Raw genomic sequence first — 27,116 nt, forward strand, 5'->3', positions numbered from 1 at the left:
ACCTTCTTCCCCTCCCCCACACCACCAGTCTGTTCTATGAATCTGGATTATTTATTATTCTTTAAAAATAAGACATTGGCTTGTTAATAAATGTGAGTTTTGATGTTTCTGCTTTTCTGTATTAAAATTTAATATGAAGGGGGTTGTCCTTTCAGTTTCCCTTACCTGTAAGAAGGTGACTATTTTTTTTAATGTTTATTTTTTTTTTTTGAGAGAGAGCATGTGTGAGCAGGGGAGGGGCAGAAACAGGGGAAGGGGCAGAGAGAGGCAGGGACAGAGGATTCGAAGTGGGCTCCATGCCGACGGCAGAGAGCCCCATGTGGGGCTCGCACCCACCAACCGTTAGGGTCATGACCTGAGCCAAGTCAGACACTTAACTGACCGAGCCACCCAGGAGCCCCAGAATATGACTATTTTTTAACTTATTAAAATAAATTACATGATCTAGTTTGTTGGAATAGCTAAAATATTTAAAATAAAAGTACATTTTATTTTATTACTTTTTAAATGTTTATTTTGAGAGAGAGAGAGAGCATGTGTGTGAGTTGGGGAGGGGCAGAGAGCAAGGAAGGAGAGAATCCCAAGCAGGTTCTGCCCCGTCAGTGCAGAGTCTGACTCGGGCTCCATCCCATGAACTGTGAGATATAGCTTGAGCTGAAATCAAGAGTGAGACAACCGACTGAGCCACCAGGTGCCCTAAACAGTTATCAGTAGCAGCCTGATTATTTTATTTGAAAAGTTCCAAAGGAAATTTTGTTGCCAGTAAATTTGAAAATGTCCCCTGAAATAATTCTGCTCAGTCATTACATGTTTCTAATGTATTTTTAAAAGTTAGTGTAATTTTTGCAAGGTTCATAGCTATCTTTCCTTAATTATCATTAGCATTTTTTTTAAAAATTTTTTTTAATGTTTATTTATTTTTGAGAGAGACAGAGACAGAATGTGAGTGGGTTGGGGCAGAGAGGGAGGGAGACACAGAATCTGAAGAAGGCTCCAGGCTCTGAGCTGTCAGCATAGAGCCCAATGCGGGGCTCGAACTCACGAGCTGTGAGATCATGACCTGAGCCGAAGTCGGACGTTCAACTGACTGAGCCACCCAGACGCCCCATAATTATCATTAGCTTACAGCAGGAGTACTGACTTAAATTTATTAGTCTGTGAAAAATAGTTTAAAGTCCATTTCTTCCTAAGTATATCTGATATTTATCCTCATACTTTTTGGTCCTGAGTAGTAATCTCTGTTGTTAAGTTATAAATGTGGCTCAGATATTATCCTGTTTCTGTTTAGACTGCTTTTCCTGCAGAACACATATCCTGAGTTTTTTTTCTTTTGTAATAGATTTTATTTTATTTTATTTTTTTAACTTTATTTTTTATTTATTTATTTTTTTAAATTTTTTTTTTCAACGTTTATTTATTTTTGGGACAGAGAGAGACAGAGCATGAAGGGGGGAGGGGCAGAGAGAGAGGGAGTCACAGAATCCGAAGCAGGCTCCAGGCTCTGAGCCATCAGCCCAGAGCCTGACGCAGGGCTCGAACTCACGGACCGTGAGATCGTGACCTGGCTGAAGTCGGACGCTTAACCGACTGCGCCACCCAGGCGCCCCTATTTTTTATTTTTTAAAGTTTACATCCAAAGTAGTTAGCATGTAGTGAAGCAACGATTTCAGGAGTAGATTCCTTAATGCCCCTTACCCATTTAGCCCATCCCCCCTCCCACAACCCCTCCAGTAACCCTCAGTTTGTTCTCCACATTTATGAGTCTCTTCTGTTTTGTCCCCCTCCCCGTTTTTATATTATTTTTGTTCCCCTTCCCTTATGTTCATCTGTTTTGTCTCTCAAAGTCCTCATATGAGTGAAGTCATATGATTTTTGTCTTTCTCTGACTGACTAATTTCACTTAACATAATACCCTCTAGATTTTATTTTTTTAGAACAGTTTTAGATTTACAGAAGAATTGAGAAGGTAGTACAGAGAGTTCCCATGTACCCAACATCCAATTGTCTCTGTTAATTAACATCTTATGTTAGTATGGTACATTTGCTACAGTTAATGAGCCAGTAATGATACATTGGTATTAATTAAAGGCCATAGTTTATTTGGATTCCCTTAGTTTTTATGTAATGTCTTTTTCGATTCCAGGATCCCATTATCCTATTTACGACACTATATTGCATTTGTTTTTCATGTTATGTTAGGCTTCTCTTGCCTATGACAGTTTCTCAGACTTCCCTTGTTTTTGATGATTTTAATTTGGCATTTTTGAGGAGAATTGGTTAAGTATTTTGTAGGGTTCCCCCTAACCCCCTGCCGTTGGAATTTGATGTTTTTCTCATGATTAGACTGGTGGTATGTGTTTTGGGGAGGAAAATCCAAAGTAACTTTTTTAGAACATCATATCTAGGGTAGATGCTATCAACATGACTTATCAAGTTGTTAACTGAACTTGATCACCTAACTGAGGAAGCATCGTCAGATTTCTTCACTGGCAAGTTGCTCTTTTTCCCCAAGCTATGCTGCTTCCTTGAGATGCAGAGTATTTGCATAAATTATTTAGAATTTGTCTACAAGGGAAATCTTTTTCCTTTTATGCATTTATGTATTTATTTAATCACTTATTGATACCAGTATGGACTCATGGGTATTTATTTTGTACTTTGGATTATAGTCCACTGCTGTTTTGCTCAAATAGTTCCAACTTTGACCATTGGGAGCTCTTTCACTTGGTTCCTGGGTCCCTTTGACAGATCCCCAGCTTATAGGTTTGTTTGTGTGTTTTTTTTTTTTTTTTTTTTTTAATTTTTTTTTCAACATTTATTTATTTTGGGGACAGAGAGAGACAGAGCATGAACGGGGGAGGGGCAGAGAGAGAGACACAGAATCGGAAACAGGCTCCAGGCTCCGAGCCATCAGCCCAGAGCCTGACGCGGGGCTCGAACTCACAGACCGCGAGATCGTGACCTGGCTGAAGTCGGACGCTTAACCGACTGCGCCACCCAGGCGCCCCAATTGTTTGTGTGTTTTTTGAACACTTCCTTATCTCGCGGCTCCAGGCGCATCTTGCCTATTTCCTGTCGTAGCCCTAGAGTCAGCCATTTCTCCAAGGAGTCCTGGCTTCTTTTATTGGAGAAAGGAATTAGCAAACAAAGTTTAGGTGCTGGGTGTGCTCATAGCTATCGGGGGTTCTTGCTCTTGGATCCTGTCGGCTGACAGAGCAAAGAAGTATACGTATGTATACTAACCCATTCCTGTTGCCACACACCCTCGCCAGCATATTCACTTAACCTAACGCTTCAGTGCCTAGGCTGATATGTGTGTAGTAAGAAGTGTGTTTGTTTTAAAGCTAACAGGCTTGAAATATACCAGGCTACTTGGTTTAATGCCCTAACCTATTTTAAGAATATTCTCCTCAACTTTTCATCCCTTCTGATTTCTCCTTAAATTTATATATTGGGTAGTTATATTGTTTGCATAGTACTTTTTTTTTTTAATAATATGAAAATCAACCATGCAGGGATCAGATACATGATAGGAAGGGCATGTAGTATTGGGGCTGTTAGTTTATTGCCCACCTTTTCTTATTCTGCAGGCTCATGGTAGGAATTCTTTTGGTGTTTGGATACTGCTAATAATTCCAGGGAACCAATCAATAGTTCATGTACAGAAGTTACCTTGGTTTTGAAGCCCACAAAATGTGTATGACAAAGACTAGATCTGTTGCTCAGCCCAGTCTGGGGAATTGTATCTTTCTCTTGTTCCCCTCCTTTCCTTGTCTTCTTTATAGTAGTTTTATATTACAGACATATCAATGTCTGTATACAGATCACTAACTACGAAAACTTCACTAGTTTACATTTCCACCTTTATAAAGGTGGAAATACACAGAAATGGGGACCTAACAGACACTTAGCTACTGACAAAAGGAATGGCCAGAGAACTATTTGGGAGACAGTCTCCGGGCCAGTCCTCTTACTCTGGGTGCAGAAACCAGAAAGTGTAGCTAATCCTTAAATGGCACACAGATGTAATCTCGTAATCTATCTAATAGACCATTAGGTGATGAGGTTTACTAAAGCCCCCCTCATTGTAATTTAGTGACACATTTAGTATGTTTATTCAGTCATCACATGGCCAGTGTCCTGATGCTTTCTTGTGTAGACCTTTTGGTTTAAGGACACCACTTGCAGCAAATGTTTGCTTTGTTTTTCTTTGGGTGGGGGGCAGGGGTATAAGGTGATCTTGCTGTGACATCTGTGTGCCATTTAGGGATTAGCTACACTTTCTAGTTTCTGCACACAGAGTAAGAGGACTGGCCCGGAGTCTGCCTCCCAAATAGTTCTCTGGCCATTCCTTTTGTCAGTAGCTAAGTGTCTGTTAGTCTCCATTTCTGTGTATTTCCACTTTTATAAAGGTGAAAATGTAAACTAGTGAAGTTTTCATTACTTTGTAGTTAGTGACCTGTGTGTATTTGATGTTATTCTTTAGGCAGTGAAGAAGGGTTGAATAGTCTCAGTGCATAAGCTAATTTTTAATAATCTGAAAAATAGCTTACTGTACCCATTCTCTCATAGAAAGTGAGTTGTTTGAATTGGCCAGTTACTTGATAAAGCATTTCTGACATTCAGAATGTGTCCAATCTTAAAGTTTGTTTCTAAACATCAAGTTGAAAGTAGCTTCCTACAGGAGGCTCGTGTATTTGACCCTTCAGCAAATACCTGGTAATGGTTCTGAGATTAGTGGTTCACAAAAGGCTATGTATGTGTTTACGGGAATAGGGACGCTCTATACTAATTCAACTTTTTCATTTCCATGGGTTGTTTTGCCTTAGTTTCATTAGTCCATTCATTTATTAACTAGATTTTTTTTTTTTTTAGCTTTTTGGAAAGAACGTGTTCATGTTGCAAAATACAGCTGAAAACTACACTTTAATTTTGTTTCTGATTTCTTTACACAGCAAATTGCACAAAGTTTAAAAGATGAACAGAAGAAGGTACCTTCGGAAGCTTCGTTTTCAGATGTTCAGTTAGAGGAAACAGAGTCTAATAATCTAACAAAATCTGGTATGTTATGATGTTTAACTCCAACTTTTATTTATTCATTTAAACTTTTATTGAGGCCTTGTCATGTTCCAGACATGAGAAATGAGAAACAGCTTATGTGCCTTTGAGGAGCCCACACTTGAGCAGGCGGGGGTGGGGGTGGGGGGGAGATTGATAAGCCACAGATGTAATTCAGTGGTGATATGCCCAAAGGTATACACAGGACACTCTTGGATCATGAAGGGCATCAAAATTACGAAGCTTTGAGTGCAAGAAAGTGAATTCAGTGAGAGGTGTTGTGTCTGAAAGCTCTGCTGTTTATAAAGGCAAGAATGAAGCCAGGTGGAGTAAGGTTAAAGACAGAATAGCATGGAAGAAGGCATGCAGGAATGGAAGACCGTGGATGCTTTTGGGGGAGTCAAGCGGTTTGGTATGTTTGGGTATAGGTTATTTGTAGGGAAGGAGCAGATACAGCAGGCCAGATAGGTGTCAGTCTCGCGGACTTTGAACTTCTTGGTAGTAGAGCGTATTGGCATAATTATACCACCCGATTTGCATTTGGTAAATATATTGAGTGCCTGGGACTGGGATAAAATACTGATTGAAATGTATGGGATAGCTTGGACTATGGTGCGTTTATTGCAGGGAGCAGAATTGTCCAAGAATCATCCTGGATTCTCATGAATTTAATGTAGACAGCGAGCTGGTTTGTTGTCTCTCCTTCTAGCTCTAACAGGGGCAGTGAAGCTCAGCTCGTCATGGAGCCCAGGACAGCCTAGGATTGGGATAGTGAGAGTGGGAACCTTTCAAGGATCCCAATTGCATCCACGTTCCCAGGTTCAGGGCATCATCAGGTATTGTGGGTTATTCTATGAACAGTTGATACCTTAAGGCCAAACTGCCAAGCAGACTGGGTATTCCCTCCCTGGCAAAGCCATTTTATCATGCTTGCCCCATAGGAAGAGAGACTAAAATTTTCTCCTCTGAAATAGAACCTCTGCCATGTCTTAGTATACCTCTTGGTCCTAGAAAACCTTTTCAAGAGTTACTGGAAAGACTAGATTACATTTCTGTCTTGCCAATCCTGGTCTTGTACATTTTCCCTTCCCCCAGTAGAGTCTGTATTCTTTTACCCATGCCTGACCTTAAAGTAAATAAGGTATTGTTGGCAGAACTGTAGAAACTAGTTAGGAGACTGTTTTGTTTTCCATTTGAAAGTTAAAGGTGATTTGAACCAGGGTACTAATGAGGGATGGAGAGAAGTTTATAGATGAGACATACAGTTAAAAGCTTGAGTCTATAGAATTTGATGACATCCTAGATGTGGGGGCTGAGGAAGACTTGGTAGGGTCCATGTGTATATCAGTCTGGAGCTGTGCTGTTCAATATGGTAGCCGCCTGCCATTGAGCATGTGAAATGTGGCTCATCTGAATATGCTGTTAGCATATAAAATGCACACCAAATTTCTAAGGCTTAATATGAAATAAAGAATGGAAAGTACCTTATTGGTAATTTCTGTCTTGATTACATGTTAAAGTGATGATATTTTAAATATATTGGGCTAACTATATTAAAACTCATTCCATTTGTGTTTTTTTTTTTTTTTTTACCTTTTTTAATGTGGCATTTTAATGTGTGTCCCATCTATTGCTCACATTGTATTTCTGTTGGACAGTACTGCTCTAGAGCTGTAGAGAGGAGGACTGACCTGGAGATAAAGACATTGGAGTGCTTGATGCTGTGGGCTTGTATAGGATCACCCCAGCGCTGAGAATAGAGTGATAATAACAGAAATCTGAGAGAGAGAGAGAAAAGTAAACCTGAGAGAGAACCTTAACAGACGCTGACATTAAGGAGCAAAATGGAGTATTCTGGGCGAACTGAGGAAGAATAGCCAGAGAGGTCAGAAGAGAGCAAGAGGATAAGGTGTGATTAAAGCCAAAGGAGGAGGGGTTGGCAGTGTAGTTTGGGTGAACAGGTGAGAAATAGGACATCACAATGATACTGTGGTCAGAGTGGGATGGTAGGTTTTAATAAGAGGTGGAATCGTTTGGAGTAATAAAGTCTATAGAAGTGAATAAAGTACTTCTGAAAGGAAGTCTTGAGAACATCTGTCTATGGGGTTGGGGGTGTAGGGATGGAAATGAAGGTCTTTGGAATTCGGAAGGTCAGGGGCAACCATGTGGTTGTCTGTATGATTGTTGATGGTACTTAGAGTGGTGATAGAATTTGAGATGAAAAAAGCAAGACTGAGTCAGGTGGCAGGGGGAGCAAAAAAAGAGTATAATCACTTTTCTCGGTTCTTGGTTTCTTAGTGTGCTGGAAGTGAGAATGAGAAGCCTCCAAAGTGAGGACTTTGAACAGCATGGTGTTCATGTAGTAGAACTAGGTGTCTGGGCCAGTGTGAGGGACCGTTGTGTGAAGAGGCTGATTATCAGTGTCTTCAAAAGCACAGGCTCTATTCTCTGCGTAGAGCGGGTGAGAGGAAGGTGGGCTCAGAGACGACTCTGGAGGAAGACTGCCGGAGGCTGAGGGAGAAGCCCCGTTACTTGGCTTTGTTCTGCTCCTCAGAAGGGGCAGCTAGTAGACACTTGCCTTTTGATGGTTTGCCAGGTAAGTAAACTTTCCCTGGGTCGGTTGTTTTAATGCTAACTATTTTTCACAGGAAAGTGAAAAAATAAACAAGCCAGTACTTAAAGTACAGTATTTTAAAGTACTTAAAATAGATTTGTTTCACTAAACTCTTATTTGGGGGTAATGTTTTGGCTCTTTATTTTGAAGGAGGGATCTTACAGACCTAATCTTAGCACAACTATAGATACTTAATCTCCTAAATATTCTTTGATAAAATTTGTCTAGTTTGTTCTTTTTAAGGAACTTCATATAGATATTTTAGTTTAAAGTAAGGCCCCCATAGAGGGGCTTTTAAAGTCACCCAAGTATTCAGAAATGAACTATTGCGACCTCATCAGAATAAAAAGCTTTTGCACAGCAAAGGAAACAATCAGCAAAACTAAAAGGCAGCCGATGGAATGGGAGAAGATATTTGCAAACGACATGTCAGATAAAGGGTTAGTATCCAAAACCTATAGAGAATTTATCAAACTCAACAACCCCAAAAAAAAATCCAGTGAAGAAATGGGCAAAAGACATGAATAGACACTTCGCCAAAGAAGACATCGAGATGGCCAGTCAACACATGAAAAAATGCTCAACATTACTCATCATCCAGGAAATACAAATTAGAACCACAATGAGATACCACCTCAACCTGTCAGAGTGGCTAAAATTAACAACTCAGGCAACAGCAGATGTTGGCGAGGATGTGGAGAAAAAGGATCTCTTTTGCACTGCTGTTGGGAATTCAAGCTGGTACAGCCACTCTGGAAAACAGTATGGAAGTTCATCAAAAAATTAAAATAGAACTACCCTGTGACCCAGCAATTACACTAGTAGGTATTTATCCAAGGGATACAGGTATGCTGTTTCGAAGGGGCACATGCACCCCAGTGTTTATAGTGGCACTACCAACAATTGCCGAAGTATGGAAAGCGCCCAAATGTCCGTTGATGGATGAATGGATAAAGAAGATATGGTACATCTATACAATGGAGTATTACTCGGCAATCAAAAAGAATGAAATCTTGCCATTTGCAACTACGTGGATGGAACTAGAGGGTATTATGCTAAGCAAAATTCGTCAGAGAAAGACAAATATCATATGACTTCACTCATATGAGGACTTTAAGATACAAAGCAGATGAACATAAGGGAAGGGAAGCAAAAATAATATAAAAATAGGAAGGGGGACAAAACAGACTCATAAATATGGAGAACAAACTGAGGGTTACTGGAGAGGTTTTGGGAGGGGGGATGGGCTAAAGGGGTAAGGGGCTTAAGGAATCTACTCCTGAAATCATTGTTGCACTATATGCTAACTAACTTGGATATAAATTAAAAAAATAAATAAAAATACCAGAAAAATAAATAAATAAAATCACACAAGTATTACATGCTTTTGAAAAACAAAAACTTAAGTTTACAGAATTATAAAATGAAAACACCGACCTACGACATTCTCCTCTTTGTTTTTGCCCATAAATCTATATACCATAATCTCCGGATCTCCTCCTAAGCCTAGGCAGTTCTGGCTCTTTTTTAAAAAAAGGAATTATATTTTGCTTGGCTATACTTTTATTTTTTTTTATTATTGAAAAGATTTCAAATATACAGAAAAGTAGAAAGAATGATACAGTGAACAGTGCATACCAGTACCCACCACCTGGATTCAAGACTTAATATTTTATCACATTACATATACATATATTCTTTTGCTCATCATTTTATTTTTTATATTTATTTTTTTAAAGTTTAGTTATGTAATCTGTACACCCAGTGCTGGGCTCAAACTCATGATCCCAAGATCAAGAGCCACCAGCTTCTCTGACCGAGCCAGACAGGTGCCCCAATCTTTTGCTGATGACTTTAAAGTAAATTATTGACATCATTGCCAGTTTACTCTTGAGTATTTCGTCATCTCTCCAGAAAGTAAGGACATCTCTTACATAACCATAAACCATTATTGCACTAAAACATTCAATAAAGTTTCCTAATGTCCTCTCATACCCAGTCCGTATTTCACTCTTCCCTCTTGCTCCAAAGTATTATCTTAGCTCTGCTTTTGTGGCTCATTTCAACTCTGGTCTCTTGAGCTGAAGTGATTGTGCTTTCCTTACAAAGCCAACCAAGCCCCCCTCCGTCTCCTCACCCTTACTGGCGTCTGACCTGTCTTGGAAAGAGGGGGGATAATTCTCTTCATTTGGGAAATGGATAGACTGAGGAGACCTGTAAGTGATACAGCTTAGATCATGGAAGGCAGGTTGTCAGGCAAACCAGCTTTGATTAATTTTCCTGTTTAACATAGCTTTGTTTTCTTGTCATTCCCCCACTTCCGTAGGCTCCCACTTGCTTCCACGTGACTACACACAGGTCTACCTCCTTTTTGTACAATGTGTATATACTGTTCATTTATTCCATAAAGATTATTGATCACAGTTTGGGCATAGCTATTTGAGTTAAGCATATATATGAGGTGTATACACACACACACACACACACACACACACACACATATTCATGTGTATTCTTACTGTGTTAAATCTTAGCTATCACCGATTCGGGGGTTCCTGTGGCATTTTTTTTTTTAAGATTTCTTTTTCTTTTCTTTCTTGCTTTCTTGCTTTTTTTTTTTTTTATTAAGTAAACTCTACCCCCAACATGGGGCCCAAACTTATGAATTCAGGAGTTCCATGCTCTACTGACTGAGGTAGCCAGGCACCCCCCTTGGCATTCTTGATTAAAGGTGAAGAAAATCTAGAAAAAATGGATGCCCCTAGGTATTGATAACTAAAGAGAACAAACAGGTTACAGTTGCCATGCAAGTAAGACGGATCTCTATGTGTGTGAAATGTGTCTTTTCCATTTGGATTTTTAGGTTCAACAGAATCCCTCAATCCTAGACCACAGACGACAATTTCTCCAGCAGATCTTCATGGAATGTGGTATCCTACAGTTCGAAGAACTCTTGTGTGTCTCTCCAAATTGTACAGATGCATAGATGTATGTGTGTAAATTCTTGTATCTTTAGTGTAAATTGCTTGCTGTTTCGCGTGAAATTTTTTAATTTTAATTTTATTTTAAGATATCGATGTAGTATTTTGTTTGGTATCAAATTCAAATCATACGATTTTTCAGTACAGAGGTAGGTTTAAGATGAGTCTAAGTTAGGAATTCTTAACCTGTGCATTCTTTAGAACCTTAGAATTCACTAGTGGCCTTTAGGGAGTCTGTGAACATCTTGAAATTGTGGGCAAAATTGTGTATGTGTGTTTATATTTGTGTCTTTCTGAGAAGGGTTATGGCTTTTATTGCTTTTCATAGGGACCTATGACCACATATAAGTTTAAAACTACTAGTTAAGTCATCTGTTTTAGTTTAGTTTATAGATAAGGAAAAAGACATGCAGAAAGGTTAAGTGACACGTCCAGTGTCACATGGGCATAATGTACATTTAGTATTAAATTTATTATTAAATGCATCTACTTTAGTTTTGTACTCCATTTAAATCAGCATCCTTGAGGGGCGCCTAGGTGGCGCAGTCGGTTAAGCGTCCGACTTCAGCCAGGTCACGATCTCGCGGTCAGTGAGTTCGAGCCCCGCGTCAGGCTCTGGGCTGATGTCTCAGAGCCTGGAGCCTGTTTCCGATTCTGTGTCTCTCTCTCTCTCTCTCTGCCCCTCCCCCGTTCATGCTCTGTCTCTCTCTGTCCCAAAAAAAATAAATAAAAAACTTTAAATTAAAAAAAAAATAAATAAATAAATCAGCATCCTTGATAAGTACTGTTAAGGTTTCATGTGTTTCTAATCATGGGATTAATTTTCGTTGTTTGCTGAAATTAGCAGTACTTTTTTTTCCCTTAAGCACCAACTTAAACGTTGCATTGATTTTAGGTAAGAGTTATTGTATACATTCCAGAATGTTTAATGATACGATTAATGTAGATGCATAGTGGTGGGTGATTATCAATCTTGACAGATTATTTGTCTATATTTATTTATTGTTAGGAACTTGCTGCTAAAATGTAAGATTCAGTGTTTTTTTGTTTTGTTTAAGTTTTATTTAAGTAATCTCTACCCCACATGGGGCTTGAACTCACGACCCCGAGATTAAGAATTGCCCGCTCCTCTGACTGAGCCAGCCAGGCATCCCTAAAATTCAGTGGCTTTACTTTAAATTAAACTGTGTAACAATTCCAGTAGCATATGAAGAAAAAAGCGATTAAATACAACAGCTGTGTAATTAATTGTCCAAATGCTACTGTTTCTTAAGAATATAGTTCATAGGGGGTGTGTATATTCCCCCCACCCCCTGCATAGAGATACATTTTTTAGAACTTGGGTGATTGAGCCTTTGTTTTAAAGTTGGTTTTATTGAGTTAAAAAAAAAAAAAAGCCTCCAACATATTGAAGTCAGGGCTCCATGGGGTCAGAACCACATCTGCCTTGTCCACCCACCACTGTGCATCTAGCATTTAGCGCAGAGCCTAGAATGAAATAGGTGCTAAGGAGATGTTGAAGGGTCACATGAGTGTCTTGAGAGATGCACATTACAAAAGCATGTATTGGTCTAGAAATAGGAATAGGAGTAGGAAATGCCAGGGGGAATATTGCCAGTAATACAACTTAATTCAGCTATATTGAGGGTAAGCAAGCATTCATTGTTCGTTGTACTCGGCTTCCATTTTTTTCTTTTTCCTGTGTTGTGAAACACTTCAGGGTAATGTTTTTCTTTTATTTCACCAGAGGGCAGTGTTCCAAGGATTGTCCCAGGAAGCCTTGTCTGCCTGCATTCAGTCACTACTTGGAGCATCAGAGTCTATCAGCAAAAACAAGGTTTGATGAAGTGTTAGGTGAAATCTTGTTACCTATAATAATATTGTTCAATACAGCATTTATTTATAGGCGCAGAAATTTAAAGCCGTGTTGGCAGTAGGATATGTTTGTTTAATGTGATTTAATTTTGAGGCCCTTTAAGAGAAGCTAGAGCAGTTGACCCTTGAACAGCACAGGAGTTACGGGGCACAGGTCCCCCCACGAAGGTGAAGATACATGTAGAACTTTTGACTCCTCGAACACTGAACTACTAATAAATAGCCTTCTGTTGACTGGAAGCCTTACTGATAACATAGTCAATTAGCACATTTTGTATGTTATATGTGTTATGTACTGTATTCTTAGAATAAAATAAGCTAGAGAAAAGAAAATGTTATTAGGAAAATCATGGGGAAGAGAAAATACATTTACATTACTGTACTCTAAAAAATGCACGTGTGTAAGTGGACCAGCGCAGTTCAAACCATGTTGTTCAAGGTTCAGTTGTATTTTGTTATAGTGCTAAATAAAGACTGCGCTGTATAAAAGAGTGCCAATTTTGCTAAAGTACCAAAAATGATACTTAGGTTATACATTCTGTAGGATAAAAGTTTCTTACTATACTCTTAGAAACTGGGAAGGTAGTAGGTTCCTGTTTCCCTGGAAGACCAAAACTGTGTTTTCAAGGGAATGTAGCAATTTATAATCATCCTTCAGTGATGGTTTTAAATTGTTGAGCAGAGGAAATCTACTAAGTCAATTTGGAAGACAGACAGTTGTGGCCCATGGGTTGCATGACTGGAAGTAGTTGCCATGACTTTGTGACTTAGCTTTTAATCAAGAAGGGATCTGGGGCTGAAGGCCTCTGAGAATTTTTTACAGCCTGGTCAGAAGTGTTGCTCTGTTTAACCCTCTGTTCAAATACCTGTTACCCAGGAGGAGGGAGCTGTGGGAGGTGTTTTCAGGGAAACCTTTTTGGCTGCTTGAGTCTTCAAGGCTTTAGATAAATTAGGGTAACACACACACACACACGCGCACACACACACACACACACACACACACACACACACACACACACACAGCTTCCCACCAAAGAATTTGGGGTTCTTTTGCTAGGAAAGTTGTACCTCTGTGACAACTTCATTCTCCCACTCATGGAATGGAAGGTTACAATTTTTGTTTGCTAGAAAGAGGATGGAAAGTTAGTTGTAGACACGCAGATTTAAGTTGTAAAAAGTGTTTCTAAGTCTGAGCTCTCACATTTCCTTTAATACACGAAATCAGGAAAAACATTCTAATATTAGGTAAATGGTTAAATAAATTGTGGCATGTTCCATATAGTAGACTATTACACGACCATTAAATTTTTAATGAAGCAATAACATTCAACTTAAATATGTTAAGGCAAAAAAAAAAAGGATACAAACCAGATATACATTAGGACTTCAGTGAAAACGCTTTTGAAAGCTTTTGGGAGACTGTGGATGATTTTCCCTTCTTTTCTCTATACTTTTCTTATTTTCCAGATTTTCTAGCATGGGCATGTGTTTCTTAGATCATCAGGAGAAAAAAAATGACCTAATTTAAAAATAAGTGTATCGACTTAGGTCTTATACCACTGTTCTCTTTTTAAAGGGAAGTATGAAGGGCTTTTTGATTCTTCAGTCCTTACCCTGTGAGGCCTGTGAGGCTGTCCTATTTTATCTAGCTTTGCTTCCTACATATTATAAGGGGTTTAAGTATGTATGAGGAAGCCCTCTATTTGGTAAGCATTAGCTAATTTGTTGTCATTGTGGAGTTTGCGCTTTTGCCTTTCAAGAAAATGATCACTTAATGTGTTGGCTTTTTAAGGCAAGAAATTGTTCTTCTGTACTTTTAAATTGAGCACCTAGTGTATCAGTAAATTACTAACATGGTACCATTCACTGGATAACAGCTGTAGTAAAGTCAATCTATATTGTACTATTTTTGCCCCTTGGAGTTGTTAGTTTTTTGAAAAATAGAGCAAGTATTCAGAATGTTTCCTGCTTATTTAATGCTCCGTGTGCCAGAGTGCAAAGTGAGTTTCCATCAATAAATCATACTTCTATATTGATTATGGGTTTATTTAGAAGGAGGGAAGAGAGAGAGAAACCAGAGAGGAGTTACTTTGCTTAAAAACCCCTTTAAAATTTTTATTATTTACTGAAGGACTTTATTCTTTTCCTAGTATAGTGTGACATCATTAGAAATATTTTCAAAGTAAAATTCTATCTTGAGTAGGCAGCAAGAACGAGCAAACACAGCCTTGCTTTTGTTAATATACAGACTTTTTCCTGAAATGAAAGTTACCATTTTTCACTGTTTTCAGGATTGGGTCTGAGCTTTGGCAATAAAGCTTGAATCAAGACCATTCTGGACAGGGCCTAACAGGGAAGATGCCCATGTGGCCGCTCTCTCTGTCTCTCTCTTTTTTTTTTAATTTATTTATTTTTTAATTTACATTCAAGTTAGCATATAGTGCAACAATGATTTCAGGAGTAGATTCCCTAAGCCCCTTACCCATTTAGCCCATCGCCCGTCCCCAAACCTCTCCAATAACCCTCTGTTCTCCATATTTAAGAGTTTCTTATGTTTTGTCCCCGTCCCTGTTTTTATATTATTTTTGCTTCCCTTCCCTTATGTTCATCTGCTTTGTATCTTAAAGTCCTCATATGAGTGAAGTCATGATATTTGTCTTTCTCTGACGAATTTTGCTTAGCATAATACCCTCTAGTTCCATCCATGTAGTTGGAAATGGCCAGATTTCATTCTTCTTGATTGCCGAGTAATCCCCCATTGTGTGTGTGTATATGTATATATATATATACCACATCTTCTTTATCCATTCATCCACCGATGGACATTTGGGCTCTTTCCATACTTTGGCTAGTGTCGATAGTGCCCGGTGCAGCCACTCTCAGGGTGTAGGCAGGCAAGGCTCTGTCAGTGGGAAGATAATCCACAATGGTAACCCCAATTCATTTCTGCCTTTGGAAGCTCCTTTTGTATTTTTGTGTAAATGTGAATATTTCTGATATTCGGGATATTGAAACCACTTTGACCAAACAGTGAGAGCCCTGTTACTTAACGAGAAGCTAGAAGGCTCAGGTCGGAATCATGCTCATGCTTTGAACTTGACTTCCTACTCCGTGCTGAGGTTGGGTCACTCCATCTCTTCTGTTTCTGAACCAAATTAAAGTAGATTTGATTTATTTTCTAAATGTGTTGACTTTACAACCTTTGGTCTGATTTACTTCCTTGGATTGACAGAGTGGACGGCCGTGTTAGTAAGGGTTTGCAGCAAGATTTTTCCAGGGAATTCTAACATGGGTAATATGGGGAGAGTTCACTGCACACCAAGGGAGCCATGGGTACATACGGTTAGGTTAAGGGCCATGAACTTAGGTAGATTAATGTTGATTAATAACACATGTGTTTTATGTTTTTTATTTAATCTGTGATGATATCCATTTTTCTGTTTTACAATTTAGACTCAGATTGATGGACAACTTTTCTTAATTAAGCACCTTTTGATCCTTCGTGAACAGATTGCTCCATTTCATACCGAATTCACCATTAAGGAAATTTCCCTGGACCTCAAGAAAACTAGAGGTACTTTATTGTCCTGGCTGGCACAGTTGGGTGTGTTTGACCTGTCCAAATGTGTCAGCAAAGGTTATAGGTTTATTTTATGTTCATCTGCAATTGTTTTTGCATGCTGTGCTTGCTAAGCTTGTTACTTGTTCGTACTAAGCTGAGCTGTCAACATCCTAACTACGTCTAACTTGCTATATTTTCCTTATGAAGGGAACTGTATCCGAGCAGTTCAGTTTGTAATATAGCGTTACTTCTCTTTGACTCTGCTACATATTACCATAACCAGTGAAAAAATGAAAAATCAGTGTAACAGCTACTTACAGTGTCAGCTAATTGGAGTGATTTTAAACACTGAGTAGAGTTTGTCAGTTCATGAAAATTCAGGAAGCCAGCTGGGTAAAATGGAGGAGTACTTATCTAAGAGTCTGAAAGAATTGGGTTCTGTTTCTGGCCCATCATTTCCTGGCTCTTGTGTGATCTTGGATGGGGGTTTTAGCTTTTCTGTCCCAGGGAAAATGAGCAGAATCAACTTGTCATGATAACTTCACGAGGTTATTGAGATCATTAAGCATGAAAATGTATGTTAAAGTGCTTTATAAGCTTTAGATGCATAAATAAGCCTAATTGGTATTATTAAATCAGCTAGTTGTTAAATAATTATGTGGATAGGAGTTTTGAATTGTTAATAGACATTGAATCATTTTGGGAAAGATGATTCATCCATCCTAATGATTTGTCTCTGACTGGATTAACAGAGCTCATTTCTAAAAGATCAAAATAGTTATTTTCTAAGATGTTGATCTTAAGTGGTTCAAGATATATGGTACTAAGAATATCCCTAGTTTCCCCTACATACAAATTTATCTAAATTTTATCTTTTCTTAACCATTTCCAAGAGAATTAAGCTCCAATGCCTTAAGCCATTGTTTACATAATGAATCTCTCTCTTGAGTATTGGGGGAATTGAGAAAATAGTTACTCAGATGATTTCCTGTACTCTGTGGTTCAGGAGAACTCCAAATAAAGGATTTGCACAGGCAGCCGGTTTTTAGTTCCCTAATGACTGCGCTTATAAAAATAGTGGGCTTGACTTAACTCACCTGAGAACCAACGTGGTCTCATCATGAGCCATGTTAGAACAGTTTACTTTCTTTTCCTAGTGCTCTCTCCTTTTCACCACAGAAAATACCTTTTGGTTCTGTTGGAATTTGAATAGTAAGCCTCTGTGTTATTTATATACTTTGTGATTTATTTATTTTTATAATTTTTAAAAATATTTATTTATTTTTGAGAGAGAGAGAGATGCACACAGAGCATGAGCAGGGGAGGGGCAGAAGGCAAGGGAGACACAGAATCCGAAGCAGGCTCCAGGCTCTGAGCTGTCAGCACAGAGCCCGATGTGGGGCTCGAACCCACGAACCGTGAGATCATGGCCTGAGCTGAAGTTGGACGCTTAACGGACTGAGCCACCCAGGTGCCCCTGTTTCTTTGTTTTTTTAAATTTTATTTTAAACAGCAGCCAGGTTTCCTGGATTTTGGCTTATATAGGATGAATAATTTTTTTAGAGCTTATTCTCATCAGAGGCTCCCATCCCCTAACCAGTCTAGTTGATTCCCTTCTGTCCTTTCAGTGAGAGGCATGGGAATAGTGTTCTAACCTTGAAGGGTGCCAAGGGCTGCTGGTCCTTAACTGTTTTTAAGTGATGGGATAAAGTAGGGCTGATCTACTTTCTTTCACTTAATTTCTAATTCTTTTTTTATTTAATTTTTAATTTTTTTAAACTTAATCTTTTATAGTCTTTCACTTAATTTCTAATGCATATTTGTTGCTGCTTAGTTAGTTCTAGTATAGACCCATTGAAGTGTGAGAAAATGAAATGCCCTAAGATTTTGGCAAATACTGTTATTTATTTATTTCTTTATTTTAACGTTTATTTATTTTTGAGAGAGGGAGACAGAGTGTAAGTGGGGGGTGGGGCAGAGAGAGAGGGAGACACAGAATCTGAAGCAGGCTCCCGGCTCTGAGCTGTCAGCCCAGAGCCTGATGCGGGGCTCGAACTTATGAGCCGTGAGATCATGACCTGAGCCGAAGTCAGATGCTTAACCGACTGAGCCACCCAGGCGCCCCAGCAAATGCTGGTTTAAAGTATGTTTTCCCTAAAACATTATAAAGCCTGTGTAATCCTACAAAACTGATTTGATTCTATTTATCACAGTCTTTTAGGTTATCTGGTAGAAAAGACAGCAGAAACAAAGAGCCATTTGCCAAAGCTTTACTCTCAGTGCTGAGCGTGACAAAGAGGCCTTTTTCAGTCAGATCAGGGTACGGGCAGTAGTACCCCTGTGTGTGTACTGGTAAAAACCAGGGTTAGAAACATTTCGTGCTCTGCTTTCTGCCGTGTGGCAAAGTGAAGAAATGTCTTTTCTGACTGTCACTTAAGAATACTTGCTCTCTTTAAACCTCTAACCTCTCATGACTAACACTGTATCTTATTGCATTTGAACATCAATGAGACCTCAGTTAGTGCTTTGTGTAGATTCTAGTTAGTCTGGAGGTTGAGGGGTAAATATGTCCTTTTGGTGTTTTCTTTCTGGCTGACACATGAGTTTATTCACTCTGCTTTTCAAATGAATAAATTTCTGTGCCAGGCAGGATCCTGACAAACGAAGCTGGGTAAGTATATGAATTGTTTTTTTTTTTTTTTTGAAAAACCTGTTTAGCACCCTAAAAGTAAAGCAGTGAAATTTTAAGGTATCAATTACCATTTATCATTTTTCTTTTCTTTTTTTTTTTTCTGTAAATGAGTAATTGAGATCAATAGTCATGTCCCAAGTCTGACTTGTGGAAAATAACTGTGTGGTGGGTACTGTAGCTGTGGTTGCCGCTGATCTCATGCTCCTGCATCCATGGTGGTGAGTTGGTAGAAATGAAACTTCTCTTGCTTTGTGGTAACAGAGAACCGGTGTATATTAACACACTGAAACCGTAACTCGGCTTTTCTCTTAAAACTGTACGTGTTCATGGGATGAGTAATTTTGTTTCGCAGATGCAGCGTTTAAAATCCTGAACCCTATGACTGTCCCAAGATTTTTTAGGCTGAATAGCAACAACGCCTTGATAGAGTTCTTGTTGGAGGTGAGAAGGAGTCTGTTTCATTGGTGGCGGGAGATAAACGGCATTCTTTACACGTCTGGTCATTTCTAGGCACATAAAAACAGGAGGAAATTGTCATCTTCTTTTTAAGGGTACTCCTGAGATAAGAGAACATTATCTTGACTCTAAAAAAGATGTAGACCGTCATCTGAAATCGGCCTGTGAGCAGTTTATTCAGCAGCAGACCAAGCAGTTTGTAGAGCAGCTGGAGGAGTTCATGACAAAGGTAGAGACCTTGGTGCATATTTGCTAAAGTAATTTTGAATTCTTCCTTCGATTTCCTTTTGAATTACTCTCTTGTGAAAACTCTGGCAGGAGACAGCAACTAGTAAGCCCAAATCTTAATGATTCCGTCTGGGAAATCACCGTGTTTCCTATTACGGAAGCTTTTTGGTTTGGACTTTTAGATACGCTTACACAGTTTTTGGTTTTTAAGAGAAAGAGTGCAAATATTGACTCCTAGCCAAAATCCATCAGCTGGCTAAGGCTAGCAATGAAAAAATAAGATTATGGCTATTTTGACTTTCCTGTTTCGACCTAATCGGGGTTTTTTGTCATTGTTGTTTCATTTTGTTTTAATACTTGAGTGCGGTTACGAAGGACTTCATAAAAATGCTTAAAAAAGCCTTGAAATTAGCTTTCATTTATTAAGCGTCTGCTGTCTGTCTGGACATGTATTGGAGGACATTATAAAAAGAATTAAAATATGACAGCCTTTCATCTCAAATTTACTTACCTAAGTCCAAACTGGGGAGACAGACGTATCTTTGAAAGGACCAGGAGTCAACTAAGTGAATTGTCTGTGAGTAAATTTTTTTTGCTGGGGCCATCAACGCTACTATGCTTGAAGCCTGTGACTTTCGTTTGAAAGTCAGAAGGTATTTGTTTTTAAAAATAATAATAAATACCAAAAAAGCAAATACAGAAATGTTAAAGCAGTCAAGCTACTCTTTTGTTTATCATTGGCATATGGTACATGTTTACTGGATTTCAGTCCATTCATCTTAAGTATTTGGAGTATGTGTGTTTTTCCCCCACCACATAAATTTAAAAGGAGGGTGGTAGAAATGTTTCTTACTGGGTTTTGAATTTTAAAAAATGGCACAAGTATTGATACTTTGTTATTTACAGGCAAGTCATTATAGTTTTTGCTGAAATTGTCCTTATGTGTGTAGATTGTACCCTTATATGTGTTTTTATTTTTGGGAGAGTATCCATGTTAATACTGATGGGAAATATTGTAGGTGAGTATTCTGCAATAAAAGAGCAGCAGAATGAATCTTCTGACATAAGCAAGTGGATTATAATGAAATCTAGGATTAAAGGGTTTTTCTGGAAAAGCAGTCTTTGTAGAAGTCAAGAGAATATAAATTCACTGATGTGGCTGTCTAAGTGAGTTAGTATAGGTTTGGTAAATCTGGTATAACTGTAATTGTGCATTTTGGAAGGCTCTGGGCACTATGAACATTTTTTATTTTTATTTTTTTAATGTAACTTATTGTCAAATTGGTTTCCATACAACACCCAGTGCTCATCCCAACAGGTGCCCTCCTCAGTGCCCATTGAACATTTTTTTTAAAATTAGAGGTTTATGGGGTGCCTGGCTGGCCTAGTCGGTGGAGCGTGCGACTCTTGATCTTGGGGTTGTGTGTTCGAGTCCCAAGCTGGGTGTAGAGATTACATGAAAATAAAATCTTTAAAAAAAAAAAAAGAGAGGTTTTATGTAGAAAACACGTGTTCTAAGCCTGAATCATATAATGGTTGTTCACGAACATGCTACCCATCTACAGCGGGGACACCTCTTTTAAAATGCACTACTCGTGGAGGGATTGGAGAGGGAAAGGCCCTGCCTCTGGACATCACTGAGAAGTCAGTCCCACCCCCCATGCTCAGTCTCAGCGTTGCCCTTGCTCACATCATTCACTGTTGCCTCATTATCTTTTGTCAACCTCGGTCCCTCACTGCTCTTCAGACTCCGTCAGAATATTTAGTAGATACTACAGCTCAGAGGACTGAGCATCCCTTTTATGTTATCTTATTCCAAATTCAGGTCTCTTCCCCCATCCTGTTGGAGTGGAGTGAGTCAGAGACAAAGACGTACACACGCACAGGCATACAGCGGAAGCACTCGAGTTACACAGATAAATGTGATCATTTAAGACATTGCTTCTTCGAAGTTGTGGACCAAACATTTTTCACTTCTTATCTGGTGAATGTTACTAGAATAGCAGAGGCAGAATAAATGATTTTAAAACTTTAAAATGATTTTCTTTAAGGGTAAATCTGCAAGTGCAGAATCTTGTGCCTCTTTTATTATAGTTGGCATTTTATAAGGCAGCCAGTGATTGTACCTTGATGAATGATTGCAAGAAAAGCAGCATCCGTAGGTTCAGAAAGGAAACCGTATTTCATCTCTGATTTGGATGTATGCTTGTAGGTCTCCGTATTTTACCATTTGGGTGTAAGCCTCATTGACAAAATGTTCTCAGCTTGTTTTTAAGTTTGGACTGGTTTTTAAAATATATATGGGTTTGCATAATAAAACAAACCGTGTGAGTGGAGAGAACATTCTTAGGCTGTCTGAAGACTTGTTTTTGAGCCTACAGACTTGGGTATGATTCTGGTTCCCTGTCATCTGCTGTAAATTGGCCTTTTTGTTTAGACAGCTTCTTCCTTGGGTCTGCTTGTTGAGATGCTTTGTTTTCATTAATTCTCAATACCTTCCTGGCACCTAGAGGAAGTAAAACATCTTCATTTCACAGATTGAGAAACTAAAGTTTTGCAGAGTGACCCAACATACATAAGACAAACATTTCTACAGACTCTTAATCTGATTGGTGTAAACATCCTCCCTGATTTTTTTGGTACAATTAATGAAGTTTCTTGAGAAAAAAAAAATGCTAGAAGAACATATATGTTCTATTGCCCTATTTCTTGCCTCCTTGAAAAATAACTTTTTCTGTAACTATTTGAGTGACCTTTAAGGGAATGTAATACTGTTCTGAGGGTTGGAGACAGAAGTTCATATGAAAACAATTTGGATCAGATATCTTCTGTCCAACTCAAAAATGATACTTTTTCTTATTGTTTTAGAATTCCATTGTACTGAACATTGCTTGCAACAAACCTTTAAGTAGGGGTTGAACTGGTCATGGGTATAATAGAGAGCCTAGAATTTTGACTCAGGAAAGCTGAGCTCTCTCTAGACCCCCTTCTGCCACCTCCTGAGTGAAACGGTAGCAAGGTAGTTTCTCCAAGCATTGCTTTTCTCTTGTCTGCAAGCAGAGATATGACTGTTGTATCCCTCTTCCCTGCTTAAGGGTATTATGAGGACCAGAAGATCATTTCTGTAATAGACTCTGTAAATGCTGCAGAAATGTTATAATAAAATATGACAAATGTGAAGATCAGGTTTTCCTTTAGCAAAAATCCAAATGAAAGCATTTTAAAGGAAGTACATTTCCAGTTTATAACTACGCTAAAGGTGTTTCCCCCTGGTGGGACCAGTTTATGCTAAAAATATTGTATTTGGCAATATTCATTTTTCTTTCAAGCAATTTACTGAAGTGTTGTGAGTTTATTCTTAATATTGTCTCTGAAGTATTATTAATTTCTGCAGCAACACTTTAAGTTTAAATTTTTTTCTGATTGTAGTGCATGTGACAGAATTTGACCTATAAATTTAATTTTTGTTCTCAAGGAGTTATATAACCCAATGTGAAATTAAGATAGAAAATATGTAAACATGATGAAGTGTATAGCAGTGTCATCATGGGACAGTGATGGGTCTGTGTTCATCTCGTAGGGATTTTGGACAAGATAGGGTTAATTGGGGAAGACTTTTGAAGAAAAGGCTCTTTGCACTTTGACCTAAAGATAAGTATATTACCTAGACAACAGAGATGGGGATACAAGCTTGTGTTGCTTTTTAATATAAAAATAATTAATACAGTCTAAACCTATAGCATTTATGTCATTATGAAATTGATTAACTTCACGAATAATCAGTGGAATAATAGGAAGTCATTACTATTAAAACCTAACTGTTGGACACAGAAAATGTCCAGAATTTAGAGTTAAGTGGGGGAAAAAAAAAGATGTCCAAGCACCGTGTTCCTATTTTTATAAATGTAGACTCATGAACATGTTTACATATTTATGTTGGGAAATATTTTGGATAATATATACTGAACATGAACATGTTTCTCTTTTAGCATTGTCTCATCTATAATCCTATATGTGATTTGTTTTTAAAAGCTGCAGCTCACCGTAAAAATTGGATACAGAGAGGAATTGAGTGACTTAGGAAAGGGGTGATTTTATACACCCAGCAGCATGAGCAAAGGCCTGGAGTGGTCAGGAGTGTGAGCTTGGATCGGAGTTAACGTTGTGTCCTGTCTGTGCCCATCTTCTGCCTAAATATTTTTGTGGCCCTCTTTATTCGAAAGACTTGGCTCTCACATTTTTCTGCTGAGACTGCAGTGAGGCCAAGGTCACAGCCTGGACCACAGGCACCTAACAGTCCATTAATAAAAATGTTTTATGCGGTTTTTGTCCTTCACCTTCCCCAACTATGCCTTAGCCCCACCATAATTTGCCATCTTAAGAACAGACTTGCCTAAGCGGCCAGATGTACTTTTTTGGTTTGCTTCTCTGTACTGATGGCTGAGCAATGAAAAGGGAGACGACTAAAAGGCGGGCATCCAAATCTACCTATAACACTGGTTGGTAGAGTGTGCCTTTTGAGGCTACTTGAAATCAAGTCCTATTTGTTTTCGTAACATTCTCTCTGCCTGTGATAAAGTAAAAATAGCATTTCTAGGTATGTGAAGGAGATTTTGTCCTGCTGGGGTGACACTCTTCTAACAGCATACGGTAATAATTTAATGTGAATGTAATCCACTTAAAAAAAGACCTGTTTTGTGTTCATCGTTCCCTGGGTCCTCAGTTTTGCCTTCTGTAAAATGCTCAGGACATTGGTGTTCAGGACAAAGTCAAGACAGCATAGGCCTTTAAAATCACAAAAGAATTTTTAAAATGTGTTATTAGTTGAAAGGATTATGCGTTATGATGCAGTTTTTAGGATTACACCTTTGACTCTCATTACGTTTTAATAGGTTCAGATGGTGTTGTGTGTCCTTCAAGAGTGGTGACATTTTTCTTTTTGTCTCATCCGCCAGGTTTCAGCATTAAAGACGATGGCCAGTCAGGGAGGACCCAAGTATACTCTTTCACAGCAGCCTTGGGCCCAGCCAGGTATTCACATTTTACTATTTGGGATTTCTTTTTTGGGATGTTGATTAATTTGCATTTATATGGTCTCTGACAGCTTCGAGTTGGTTTCCTGCTCCTCCTGTGGTTTGTGTTGAGCAGGATGTAGTTTGGAGCTGACAGGTCTTAATGGGCCAACACTACCTGCATTTCAAAAAGCATTCCAAGGAAAGAAGAATTAAGAAATACACACACGCGAGTTAAAAATGAAACGTGGCTTTGATGGAAACACTTTGATTCTGTACACCTGCTTTTCATTGTGCTAGAGCTCTGATCAAAGTTCTGTGTGTGGTGGTCCGAGATTATGGAGGGGGCGCTGCTGTTCTCAAGTAGTAAAGGAAGAAGTGCTGGGTCATTACTTTGTTTCACATTTTATGCAGGTTACTTCCTCTGTTTGTTAACATTTTAGAGTGTTCGAGAAAAGTTATAAAAATTGTGTTTGTGGGGAATTGGCAGACGATATCATTGTCTCATTGGCAGATGATGCTTGAGATGTTCCAGTCTTACTCTTCCCTAAATGTAAATTTTTCATGTGCCAGAGGGATTTTTAAAATTTTTTTTTTGTCTTTAGAGTTAGCCCTCAGACATTTAAAATCATGACATTGTGGGTTACTTTTGGTTTGTTTTGTGGCATTTTAAGTTGTCGTTTAAACTGGAATGAAGCGTTTTGGTAGATTAGTATTTTTCGCCATTCTCTGGCCCATATCATGATAGAGATTTTTTGAAACCAAAAAGGGCAAAATGGAAAAAAAAAATATTGTTTTTAATTACGGACAGGCTGTATCTGAGTTGGTGGGGCAGCTTTTTGCTCAGAGTGAGACAGATCCAAATTCAGGTTTAGCATCCATAAAAAATTGACTGGTGTTAGGTCTTTAATACAGTTGTTTTTCAATATCCAAAGAATGTTAATGTTTGTCAGGTATTTATTTCTTTTGGGGAAAAGAGCTGAGGTCATTCTAAACATTTTCAGTTATTCTTATTAATGCCTCAGGTTAATTTGAAGTTGAACCAGAACTAAGAAGCTGAAGGAGAAGCTGAGTATCTCACAGGAGAATTTGTAAATGTACAGAGTTATCACTTGTATTTGAATGGAAGACAGGATTTTTTTTTTTTTTTTTTTTAATTTTTTTCAACGTTTATCTATTTTTGGGACAGAGAGAGACAGAGCATGAACGGGGGAGGGGCAGAGAGAGAGGGAGACACAGAATCGGAAACAGGCTCCAGGCTCTGAGCCATCAGCCCAGAGCCTGACGCGGGGCTCGAACTCACGGACCGTGAGATCGTGACCTGGCTGAAGTCGGACGCTCAACCGACTGCGCCACCCAGGCGCCCCGGAAGACAGGATTTTATTTTAAAACTTTGTCCCATGAACTTTGATGATGTTATATAGGTTTGCCTTGATTTGCTTTATTGCAGATAAACTTTGTGACTGTTTTAGGCTTTTTGCTCATTGTGATGGAGACAGTGAATGTTTTACTGTCTTCATTATTTGAAACCTTTGTATCACGTGTGAGATTGAAATCTTCATTATGTTACCAGCGGACAGAGATCATACTTGGTGCGGTAGCACGTTCTGTCAGAAGACAGAAAACGAGATTCTTTTACTGTAACACTGGACATTCTAATCGGAGTTGGCTGTGGTGGTAGCCACCTGTCCTGGCCCCTCACAGTCAGGATCAGACTGGTCACTCCGTAAGTCAGCACAGTTCTGGAAGGAGTTCTCACCACCCGTGGATTAATTGGGACTGTGGCTCAAGGTTTCAGTCACTTACAGGACTTATTTAGAAATAGCTGATTTTATTTTGAACGTTTATACAAATGAAACTCTTGGGGGTGCAAGAGCTATTTTTGAAAGAGGTGGAATCTAACAGACAGGTATAGGTGTATTTAATACATCCAAGCCCAGGGACTTGATGTGTAATTAATATATTTTTCTTTCCTCTTTGGAAAGATTCTCTCTCACTCAAAACAGGGCTGTCATTTTCTCCAGCGGAATCTTAGTGGAGCTCCCAGTGTCAGGCCTGCCGTGCTCTGAAGCATTACTAGCACAGTCATTAGTAAAACAGGAGTGGACAGAAGGAAGCTGACTGGAGGACAGGTTGCAGTGGGGCTTGCTCTTTTGTCATGAACCCACTTCCTGTCGTCATGAGGGAGGACGTTTGGCAGATACAGCAGTGGCACTCAGGTTTGCCTGGTCGTATCCTCGGTCCCGTGTAGCCGCATGGAGCTGTGGAGTTGCTTCTTCTTCACCTGTATGACCAGAAGTCCACTTTTAAATGGCAGAGAGATGTTCGCCCTTTTGGGGTGGGAGCCTCAAGAACAATCTAGGGACCTGTCTGGGGCCCTGGACACCCAAGGTGACTGGTTCATGCAGACTTGATCAGGTTTCTGGGGATTATTTCATGATAGACTCAAAGGAGATTGGGTTATAAATTAGGATGCCAGTTTGTTAACTTACTCTGAGAAATACACCTTCATAGGAATTAGAGGGCTCTATGGGTGGCCTCACACCCACCATTTGGTTACCAAGGGCTCTGAAAACTGACTTAAGGATTCTTGAAGTGTGTTAGGACAGGACCAGAGCCCATGGAATTAAGTGCCCTG

The 27,116-nt window shown here is 38.9% G+C and overlaps 1 protein-coding gene across 4 annotated transcripts in view; it reads left to right on the forward strand.

The window, feature by feature from the left end:
• Window positions 1–27,116, forward strand: part of COG3 (component of oligomeric golgi complex 3) — a 72,710-nt gene that overhangs the window by 35,654 nt on the left and 9,940 nt on the right. For 2 of the 4 annotated variants that reach the window (XM_086711811.1, XM_086711812.1), the window contains exons 14-20: window positions 4,956–5,061; window positions 10,536–10,660; window positions 12,401–12,490; window positions 15,982–16,102; window positions 19,135–19,223; window positions 19,333–19,467; window positions 24,422–24,497. In XM_086711811.1, coding sequence (XP_086567937.1) covers window positions 4,956–5,061; window positions 10,536–10,660; window positions 12,401–12,490; window positions 15,982–16,102; window positions 19,135–19,223; window positions 19,333–19,467; window positions 24,422–24,497 — 742 coding nt within the window. Of the gene's footprint in view, window positions 1–4,955; window positions 5,062–10,535; window positions 10,661–12,400; window positions 12,491–15,981; window positions 16,103–19,134; window positions 19,224–19,332; window positions 19,468–23,046; window positions 24,401–24,421; window positions 24,498–27,116 lie in introns of those variants that run through there. The other 2 variants (XM_086711813.1, XM_086711814.1) reach the window with 2 other exon arrangements.

Source organism: Puma concolor, chromosome A1 (assembly GCF_028749965.1).
Source record: "Puma concolor isolate L17-30 chromosome A1, mPumCon1.1.hap2, whole genome shotgun sequence".
NCBI lineage: Eukaryota > Metazoa > Chordata > Mammalia > Carnivora > Felidae > Puma > Puma concolor.